The 10,183-nt window shown below is 45.9% G+C and overlaps 2 protein-coding genes across 2 annotated transcripts; one reads left to right on the forward strand and one right to left on the reverse strand.

Annotated features, from left to right (window-relative positions):
• Positions 1 to 1,674: 1,674 nt before the first annotated feature.
• Positions 1,675 to 4,583, forward strand: LOC100841092. Its single transcript, XM_003580253.4, has 6 exons — positions 1,675 to 2,466; positions 2,595 to 2,766; positions 3,031 to 3,213; positions 3,299 to 3,382; positions 3,586 to 3,667; positions 3,753 to 4,583. The coding sequence occupies exons 1-6, from the start codon at positions 2,207 to 2,209 to the stop codon at positions 4,193 to 4,195; spliced, it is 1,224 nt and encodes a 407-aa protein (XP_003580301.1). The 5' UTR covers positions 1,675 to 2,206; the 3' UTR covers positions 4,196 to 4,583.
• Positions 4,584 to 6,052: 1,469 nt separating this feature from the next.
• Positions 6,053 to 9,958, reverse strand: LOC100843225 (pyruvate dehydrogenase E1 component subunit alpha-3, chloroplastic). Its single transcript, XM_003580260.3, has 3 exons — positions 9,562 to 9,958; positions 8,143 to 8,929; positions 6,053 to 6,685 (listed from the first exon to the last, which is right to left on the reverse strand). Exons 1-3 carry the CDS (start codon positions 9,769 to 9,771, stop codon positions 6,408 to 6,410), a joined length of 1,275 nt encoding a protein of 424 aa, XP_003580308.1. The 5' UTR covers positions 9,772 to 9,958; the 3' UTR covers positions 6,053 to 6,407.
• Positions 9,959 to 10,183: the final 225 nt, after the last annotated feature.

Genomic DNA, 10,183 nt, shown 5'->3' on the forward strand with positions numbered 1-10,183 from the left:
ACAAACAGACAGACATGGTGTCACTTGTGGGAAAAATAATTAAGATATCACCGAACCGGAACAGCTCATATACAACGGCATTTCCTCAGCCTCAGCGTGACAACGTCCACACGACCATTATAAGCGACCTATCCTCGTACCACGACCACACGGCACTGCAACTGAGTCATCAATCCCGTTATCTCCGATTGCTGAGGACAAGGTAACCGGATTTTGATATTGTCCTAAATAGGAGTATACTAGAGCATCTTTAAGCGAGCCTCTGTTTTTCTCATCGTTTGTTTTATTTAACGGTTTTGCTATTTTTTAGGCGACTGAGAAATAACTATTTCTTCGTCGATGATAAAAACATTTTAATTCAATCATTGAGATTCGTGTAAAATTAATATAGGTCCAATGGATAAGAAAATCTTCATTAGATGTTTACGATTGTTGACTGAGAACTAACTATTTCTTAGGAGATTGAGAAATAGACACTCTCTTTATTTAATGGACGTGACAAAATAAGGTAATTCTACGAGGAACTCCTGAACCCTCAACATTTGTGTGAGACCGTACAGTTGTTTTCATTTTTTCTCTAAATTATTAAAGGAGAAATGGGTGTGTTTGTTGTGTGCCTCTACGTCATTTTTTTTTCTTCCCCTCTCTTTTCTCTCTACCCGCCGCGCCTACTCTCTTTTCCTCGCACCCATTGAGAACCTTCGTCCTCCCTGTAGCACCATGTCCCGTCTGGCCCCTAAGCTTGGCGCGGTCCGAGACGTCAGCTTCTGCTTCTTATTGGCCTCTTCTCCGGTGCCGGTGAAGATATAATTAAGATTGTACAAATGGGACATAGGTGACGGTGGCAGTTGGACGCTACGTATGGGAAGAAGGCATCATAGCTAGAGCACTCCGACGAGCTCGACGTCATCGTTGCATGGGGGCCCGACATAGGTATGTTCCACCAACCCTGAGGTTTCTCTTCGTTTGCATAATCCACCCGAACCTGACAGGAAGAGGTCGGCATCGTGGTGCTGGAATGCGTCAATCCCTGTGGCGACGGGGCATTATGATGCCGGTGACGGTTAGGTGTAGGCATTGGGCACCATGTATCGTAGTCCAATCTCCATTTGTCCAAATAGACCCTAAATTGAAAAACGAAGAGGATAAATGAATGGTCTCCATGCAAATTGCCCTGCCTAATTTTGAGTGCCCCGTCTTTTTTTTGACAAACCACGGCAACAACAAAAAGAACATGGCACGGTAACCACTCGACAAGCAGAACTGCAGAAGTGAGCTTTCACTCCGCATCATCAAACCGGCCTCCACGGCGCGTGTATCCTTGACTCGTTATTTCAAAAGGTTATTACTCGAAGATTGACTCGTTTTTCTAGTTGAATCCCATGGGATCCTCGTGCACATCATGGATCAGGTCAGCAGCAGCCGTGTGAAGCGTTCCAGTCCGGCGCTCCGTCCTCCTCTTGACAGTTTGACAACGACAAACCCCCACCACCGTCCAGTCCACGCGAAAAATAAGTAAAAAGGAACAAGAGTAACTCAAAAAGGAAGCGCAGCAGCAGCGGGAGGAGCTAGCACGCGGGGCCGTGAAACAAGAAAGAAAAAATCCAACACGTCTGCCGCGTGAGAAGAACCGACCGTAGTATAAATCTGTGGCTCCCTTCCTCCGGCGATCGCCACCCACCAATCCCCTCCGCTAGCTGCTGCTGGGGGCGCTTGTCTTCTTCTTCTCCGTCTCGCCGATTTTCGGGATAGGCGCGGCCTTATCCCCCCGCACGCAATCTCCCCCCGCGCGCGGCCACACATTCTTCGTCGCATCCTCTGCTGCGGCTGGAACAATCTCGCGTCCTCCGATCCTCGCCTGGTTGTATTGGATTCTTCCGCCCGGGCGCTGCTAGCTGCTGCTGCCGCGGTGTTTGTTTATAGTCCAGTACCGGTCCAACGGGACGCGCCCTGTCCACGCATCCATCACCAGCCGTGAGGCCCGGCCACAAGGGGACTACGATTCATACAAGACCCACTGCCACACCCACCACCACCAGAGCTCTCCTCGTCTGCCGCCGCGGACCGGGGAATTTTCGAGGGCTGGATTTGTGCCCAGGCCTGTTGCATCTGTATCTTATCGAGGGTTTTTTTTTTGTTGGCCGCGGGGGAATTGGTTGGTTGCTTCAGGGGGAGGAGAAGAGGATAGTTCGGATCTCTGGCGACGATGTCGGTGCTGGCTGATCTGCTCGCGGGGGTCTTCCGGGAGCCCACCCTCGCCGGGGTCGCCAGGGAGCTCGCCACCCTCGCCGCGCCGCTCTGGCTCGCCGTGCTCGTCGGCCTCCTCATCGGCTGGGCGTGGCGCCCTCGCTGGGCCGCCGCCGTCCAGCAGGAGAACCCTGCGCCGCCCGCTCTGGCCCATAATACTTCCGCCGCCGCCGCCGGGGAATCATCAGCCTCAGCCTCAGCCTCAGCCGTCGTGCCTAGGTGAGGAGTTTGTTTGCGGCTGTGGGGAATCTTATCCCTTCCCAATTCGATTGGCCCGCTTCTCTCTTTCACTGAATTTTTCTGTGCTACACTTTTGCTGAATTTCTGCATAATATGATGAGGTGCAGAGCTAAGGTGGCTTCTGTGGCCCCGGTCGAGGACGAGTTACCGGTGAACACTGCCGATTTGATGCACCTCCGCAGGGTCGTCGAGGAGAAGGACGGCGGGCCGGCGTGGATACACATGATGGAACGCACGTTGCCCACCATGAGGTATCAAGCCTGGCGAAGAGACCCCGAGGTGTGTAGCCTTCTGCCCTAGGTTTCAATTCAATTGTTTTTGGTTGAGTGGATGTAGAATTGAAGAAATTATGCCGTGTTTCTGTGTAGTGTTCAGAAATCTATTCATATATCTGCTTAGAATTCAGGAGCATATGTGCGTACTGTTTTTCGATGAGTGCTGGACTTGTGTTTCTGTTGATTAGATGTAGTTACAATCAGATTGGATGATTAGACATAGAAGATGTAAGAGCTAAGAATTAAGGTGTGTTTTTTTTCATTCCAGAATGGCCCGCCACAGTACCGCAGTAGCACTATCTTTGAAGACACATCGCCGGACGTTGTTCGGGATTTCTTCTGGGATGATGAGTTCCGGATGAAGAACACTTGGGATGACATGCTTCTACAGCACGAGATATTGGAGCAGTGCACAAAGACTGGGACAATGGTTGTCCGCTGGGTCAGGAAGGTGAGCAGTTTGTCGATATCTCTGGTAATATTTGTGAAAAGTATCACAAACTATATCTTTTGCTTATACTGGATGCATTGCGCAGTTTCCATTCTTCTGCAGCGACAGGGAATACATTATCGGGCGCAGAATATGGGCATCTGGAAAGACGTATTACTGCGTAACCAAGGTATGGGATGAAATAGTATAGCTTTATTTCAGAAGCTATCTAAGTATCTATTCACGGTCACGTTAATACATTGGCCTTCTATCTGTAGCAGTGTAGTTCTCACAGGCATCTTGGTTATCTCTAGTTATAGATAGCGGTTGCTTGCTCAAAGATTGCTTTATTTATGTGAATTAGGTCATTAACCTTCTACTGTAATTTTTCAGGGTGTGCCTCGTCCCTCTGTTCCAAGGAGCAGCAAACCTCGTCGTGTGGATTTGTACTACTCTAGTTGGTGCATCCGTCCAGGTAGGACTGCAGTTTCTTCGCAGGTTCCCCACTGCCAACTAATTTTGCCAGGCCAATGAATTTACATTTGCTCCTTCTTATTCAGTTGAATCGAGAAATGGTGATGGTGCAATGACCGCATGTGAGGTCCTCCTGTTTCATCATGAAGATATGGGGATTCCATGGGGAATCGCAAAACTTGGTGTGCAGCAGGGGATGTGGGGCTGCGTTAAACGGATAGAGCCTGGCCTTCGGGCATACGAAATTGCAAGGACCACTGGCGAGCCCCTTTCAAAATACGCTGCCATGGCACACGCCAACACAAAGTTCATCGCCGATGAGCTCATCAGTGCAGAAGACAACAACGATGCCGGTTCAACCAGCAACAAAGCTCTAGCTGAGAAGCCAAAGCACTGGACATGCAACATACCCAAAGTCTTCCTGATAGGTGGCGCGGTCGCCCTGGCTTGCACCTTCGACCAGGGATTACTGACCAAGGCAGTCATCTTCGGCACGGCGAGAAGATTTGCAGGGCCGGGAAGGAGATAGGAACGTGGCATCAACAATCCATACCGTGCTTGGTGCGCACATTGTTCTGATGAACAAATGAGCAATGCTAGTATTTCAGTCTAGTTATGCTTATGCTGCAGATAAGGATGGGTTTGTTAATGTTAGATCAGTTCAGAGATAGATCTAGTGCAAAAATCAGAAAACAAAAAACGAAGCATATGCAAGCAGGCCTGGACATACTGCTGTAGCTGTAGTTTGTGAGGCTCAGAACTAGCAGGCTAGAATAGAAGCATCATAAATGAGACATTTGGATGTTGAGACAAAGCCATCATGTGTACAATGAATGTATAAGGCTGATATTCCTGGGGTGCTATAAAATATAGTGCTTTTGTTAGTTAATAACAAGAATTCTTGCTTTCGTCGCCTATAACATGCATGCATTGTTTCCTCCTATGGTTGGTGGTGACATATTGGCTTTCTTGTTGAAAAATCTTCTGAGAAAATCTGTGTCCAATTGTATTTGTTGACCAACATCAACTTCCTTGGTTCAGACCATCTATTCCTACGTTAAACTGGTTGACGGTATCAGCAAACTACACTTTGGACTAAAACTCCGTGAAACTCATGCTTAAGAGGTTTTTAAAGGAACTTTAAGCTCCAAGTTCAAACTCAGGATGCACTTAGAAACTATGGATAAAACGAACTGAACATGAATAGTGATCTTTTCATGCCCATTACTATTTATTTCACTGTCCCATACCTCCCAATTGCAAATTGAGTTGAATTTGCTCTTCAAATTTACCTGTCCATACAAAAAATTCCAAAACTTCCAACACGTAGTATTCATGGAGTTTCCATCTACAAATGTTTTGAGAATTTCCCATGCCAAGGTTTTAGCATTTTTTTCGTCAAAAAAGGTTTATGCATTTCCCTTTTTCAGGCATCTACAATTGCAAGGTTGTGCGACTAAGATGCATAGTACTACCTCCGTTCCATAATTCTTGTCGAAATATTACATGTATCTAGACGCTTTTTAGGAATAGATATATCCATTTTTAGGCAAATTTGAGACAAGAATTATGAAACGGAGGGAGTACTTGATACAGAATAAAAATAGTTGGTACTTGACGTGCTCTTCCTTCCCTCTTATCCTCTACTTTTCTTTTCCTCTTTCTCTCAACAGCTTCCTCATGGTCCATCCTTTTCAAAGCTAGTGAGTGAGGAATAAAAACGTTGCTTAACATACTGTCATTCTTATCATCTTATGTCTCACAAAACTAGACTGCTTTTTTTGGCAATACGCGTCTCCAAAGGGAAGAACCCAAAAGGGAAGTGTTAGGCACCACTGGCGATGATGATGATTGAATAACCAATTTATTAGCTTGCATCACATGATTTGAATCTGTTGTTGATATTTTATGCCTAGTAAAATCAGTTGCTGATATTGTTTTGTGCATAGTGTCCTAAGCCTAATAGCGACATCAGACGATTTAGGCACGCATTAATGATCAAAAAAGATAACCATCTTCTTTCACTAGGGACGCAACCGCATTTCGAGATTCATCCCTGATCACTAACTATATTAATATGTAGTTTGTGTACAACAAACATTGTGCCACTGGATTCGTATTTAAAATAAAAATCAATAGCATGATTTTATGTCATGTAATCCACATATTATTGATGCAAATGATGGTCAAGTAAAAACTCAACCGTATGATATTTACTTTGTGAACTTGTTGTGATTAGACCGGATGTAAATAATGACTCTTGATTATTATCAAGGCTTGATACCTGTTTGTACTTGTAAATCATCTGGCACGAGAGCAGGGGCGTGGCCTAGTCTTCTGAGACGAAGGAAAGGAATCTCTCAAAACAACAACCAAGTTAAAACACTTTTTCAACAGATATATATATGTTTCACATTCCTCCAATATATAAATGTTGTTCTACAATAGGAACTGCCGCTACAGCTCTGTCCAGGCTTCATATCAGATCTGGGTAAAAAAGAACAATTTTTGAACAAAATGTGGCAGCTTAGAGAAGTGCGCAAAGCAACGAATTACACAGTAAAGTATTGGGCCTCTAACAACAAAGAAATGAAGACCGACTTGTGTTTACAGCATGCGTAACAAGACCGACCGACTGACTGACGATGGGCTCAACAAAACTAGGGACAGGGTAGCTAGAGAGGTGTGGGTAGTACAAGCGGCAAGGTGAAAAGGACTGATCAGTTGCTTCAGCGGGAGCCTTAGACCTGTGCTGTGCCTTGCGTGAACTTGGGGTCCTCACACCTGTACTTGCCGTCGGGGCCGATACCGAAGCCCTTGGGATCGGCAAACACGTTCTCCAGAAGCTGGCTCCGTGGAGGGAGAGGGCTTGCATCGGCAAACTCCACGGCCTCCTCAACAACGTCGTCGATCTTCTTCTCAATGCTCTTCAGCTCGGCTTCGGATGCAAGGTTCTGCTCGATGATGTACTTCTTCAAGGATGTGATGGGATCCCTTGCAGCGTAATGAGATTTCTCATCTGAAAGCAAGGTCAGCAGATGATCCAGTTAGAGAAAATTCCCAACAAAAAGAGGAAATCTGCACAGCTTGATAGTTCAGGAGCTAATAACCAAGTGTGCCTTGAAAATGTGGAAGCATATATACACTGAAATGTGGGATACAATAGTAACAAATAGATAAAACAGAGTATTAAACAATCATTTCCGTATTACATAGAAAAGCATGAACACAATTGTAGACAGGTTGCAAATTGAAATAAGTATATGGTTTAGGTCATGAAAGACGCCCCAAACTATGCTAACTATTTTGCTTCCAGCTTTATGACGTCCACCAGATACCGTTACTAACAGAGGGAAATGGACTTGAGAATAAGTGGATAAAAAAGGCATACAGCAAGGTAGAAAGATCATGACTGCATGCCAAGTTATCAACTTGATACAGAAACACCAAGTTTGGTCGATTTAAACAGTCATGAGATCCTATGAGTCAACCTAGTCATCACTGTGCATGATCACAAGGGCAAACTTATTGTCAAGTGAAATTGCCATAATGACAAATAGGAGTCCATGACAGCTGGACATCCTTTCCCAAATGCTGCTATTTTCTTTAAGATTTACAATTTAAAAATAGTGGTGCCAGATATACTATAAAGGGCTACGGGACAATCTAGTCATACCCATCAGGATGATGACATATCAGATAAGATGACTGTGATGATGATAAGAGCAAGAGAAACATTTTGCTCAGTATTTCAATTGGGACCACAAAATGTACTCTCAAACCATATTGCTCTAAAGCAACAACCAATTTTTCATCAAGTCAAATCATCGTATTGACCATAGATTTAACAATTGGACTCTAAATTTACACTAACTTGCAAATTCTGGACCCAATTCTTCTAGCTGAACTGTTGAAGTGAACCTAATCTTGTACTCCCTCCGTTCCATAAAGACGGTCCGTGCCAATCTTTATGGAACGGAGGGAGTAAAACTTAAGGTCAATCTTGTAAAACTTAAGGTCAATTTAGCACATGGGTCAAATCATCAGTCAAGTGGATCCTAATGTTACAAGATAGCTAAATTTACTAAGGAAATTTTCCATGTGCCATTAACATAGTAAGTAGATTGATGTTGAGATCTTATTATCACTCGTTAAGCCCTGTAGATAGAATCTGATTGTGGTCATATAAAACCATATGTAGCTCTCACATTTATGATTACACTAAATAGGATGGCACAACGTGCATGCACAAAATTGCATATAATCATAATGTATTGCTCGTAATCTAATCTTGCACGGAGTATATAGTTATTTCAACTCATCTACTAGGCAAATACTTTAAACAAATCCGCGAACTTCATGATTGAATTATTTTTCTTCATTTTGCATTTCTCCAGTTAGCCTAGAGGAGCCAGTAGTTCTACTATTTACAAAAATAAAAGTGAGCTGAAAATTAACCAGGGAGGTAATCCTTACCAGGCCTCCTGAGTTCATCTGGATCAGCAAGAGAGTGACCTCTGAACCGGTAAGTTTCACATTCCACTAGAGTTGGTCCTTCACCTCTCCTTGCCCTGTCAATTGCCTCCTTAGCCACCTCCCTAACCTTCAGGACATCCATCCCATCGACATGCACCCCGGGCATTCCAAATGCCGGGCCCTTCTTCCAGATCTCTGGATCTGAGGTAGCCCTCAGGTGCGACATACCAATTGCCCATAAGTTGTTCTCCACAACAAACACAATAGGAAGCTTCCACAGCTGAGCCATGTTCAGGCACTCAAAGAATTGGCCGTTGTTACAGGTACCATCTCCGAAGAAGGCAAGTGTGACATCAAGCCCATCAGGGCCAGACTGCTTGAGCACCTCATGGCGGTACTTAGCAGCAAAGGCAGCACCAGTGGCAACAGGAATGCCTTCTCCAATGAAGGCAAAACCTCCAAGGAGGTTGTGGGGTTCAGAGAACATGTGCATGGAACCACCCTGTCCGCGGCAGCATCCAGTGGCCTTGCCAAAGAGCTCAGCCATGACAGAACGGGCTGGGACACCCTTGGACAGTGCGTGGACATGGTCACGATATGTGCTAACAACACAGTCAGGTTGGTTGAGCAGCTTGATGAAGCCAGTGGATACAGCCTCCTGGCCATTGTAAAGATGAACAAAACCAAACATCTTGCCTCGGTAGTACATTTGCGCACACATGTCCTCAAAGTTACGACCCAGAACCATGTCTTCGTACAGCTCTAATGCCTCTTCCCGTGTCACTGCCTGCAGTCAGTGAGATACATCGTTAAGAACACAGGGATCCTTAACTTGAGAAAACATTCAATTTTAAACAATTGAAACCTAAAATGTTCATGCACTAACATCACTACAGCTACATCGGTTCAAGCTATAGATCTCGAGAACAAAACAGTGATCCAGCACTGAAATTGCTATAAACAAATAGAGTAGATTTTGGCTGCTAACAAGTAGCCCTTTTTAACCAACGAATAAAATAAAGGCTCGTATGAGAGGATCAGTACGCTGAGAACTTTTATAGCAATTTGAAATCCTAAAGTGAACTTTTGAAGGGATGTGCTTGAATTACAGGAGAATCATCGTATGATATTCAGGCAGCTACTGGCTAGCATCGCAAGCAAGCATCTGAGTAATCCAACTACTGTAAAACCTCTAAGATGAAAAATTGCGAACGCTTTGTACTCGAACGAAACTGAACTGGGTGATGCAAGCCCCCTGCAACAAATCTGCAAACGGCAGTACCGAGGATCCAACCGCGCGAACGGAGTAGAACCGTAGAGCACCCTCCAAGATATGAATTTTCACACTATTTCTCGTACTCGGGCAGCGGTCCTGCTGAGATCGCATTTTCGGGAGTGGAGAAGATAGGATTTTCTCACCGGGTGCGCGGCGGCGGCGGGCGCGGCCTTGTTCCCGGCGAGCACGTCGGAGGAGACGGCCAGGACGGAGCTCAGGCGCGGCGCCGGCCTGCGGCGGAGCGGCCTCATGGAGGCTGCCGCCGCGGCGGGGAAGGAGGGGGCCTTGTCCCCGCCGGATCTCGCGGCCACCGGCGCCAGGAACTTGGCGGCGGTGAAGGACGCGGCCGCCATCTCCTCTCCCTCACTCTGAGCTGCTCTCCCTCCTGCTTCCGCTTGCCCGTGTGGCGCTGACGCAGTGCTGCAGCAGCGGCAATGGGGGACGAGAGGTGGGGGGGCTGGGGAGGCGGAGTATAAAGAGAGGGGAAGAGAGGGGCGGAGAGAACGAGGAAGATGGAGGCTTGGGAGGGTCCGCCCCACGCTGGCGGCTCACGCTCACAGACACAGATTGATTTTTCTTGTTCATCCAACTACACACAAAATACCCAAGGAATTGACATTCTTCACTAGGAGGAGAATTCTTGTTGTACCAATGTCTAGCAGACTGGTTTTAATATCATTGGCATATTTGATGTGCTAGTTAAATACCATTCATGCATTGCTATGAGCATCTAACTGGTTGCTACTGAAATTGGAGCTCAAGCTC

This window comes from Brachypodium distachyon, chromosome 5, assembly GCF_000005505.3.
Source record: "Brachypodium distachyon strain Bd21 chromosome 5, Brachypodium_distachyon_v3.0, whole genome shotgun sequence".
Lineage (NCBI taxonomy): Eukaryota > Viridiplantae > Streptophyta > Magnoliopsida > Poales > Poaceae > Brachypodium > Brachypodium distachyon.

Bases quoted from the DNA above. Each gene is read 5' to 3' on its own strand.
- LOC100841092 (XM_003580253.4), top strand. From the start codon at position 2,207: ATGTCGGTGCTGGCTGATCTGCTCGCGGGGGTCTTCCGGGAGCCCACC. The intron at 2,767-3,030 runs GTGTGTAGCCTT...TTTTCATTCCAG, and splicing joins CCTGGCGAAGAGACCCCGAG to AATGGCCCGCCACAGTACCG. The intron at 3,668-3,752 runs GTAGGACTGCAG...CTTCTTATTCAG, and splicing joins TAGTTGGTGCATCCGTCCAG to TTGAATCGAGAAATGGTGAT.
- LOC100843225 (XM_003580260.3), bottom strand. From the start codon at position 9,771: ATGGCGGCCGCGTCCTTCACCGCCGCCAAGTTCCTGGCGCCGGTGGCC. The intron at 8,930-9,561 runs GTGAGAAAATCC...CACTGACTGCAG, and splicing joins CCGCCGCCGCCGCGCACCCG to GCAGTGACACGGGAAGAGGC. The intron at 6,686-8,142 runs GTAAGGATTACC...CCTTGCTTTCAG, and splicing joins AGATGAACTCAGGAGGCCTG to ATGAGAAATCTCATTACGCT.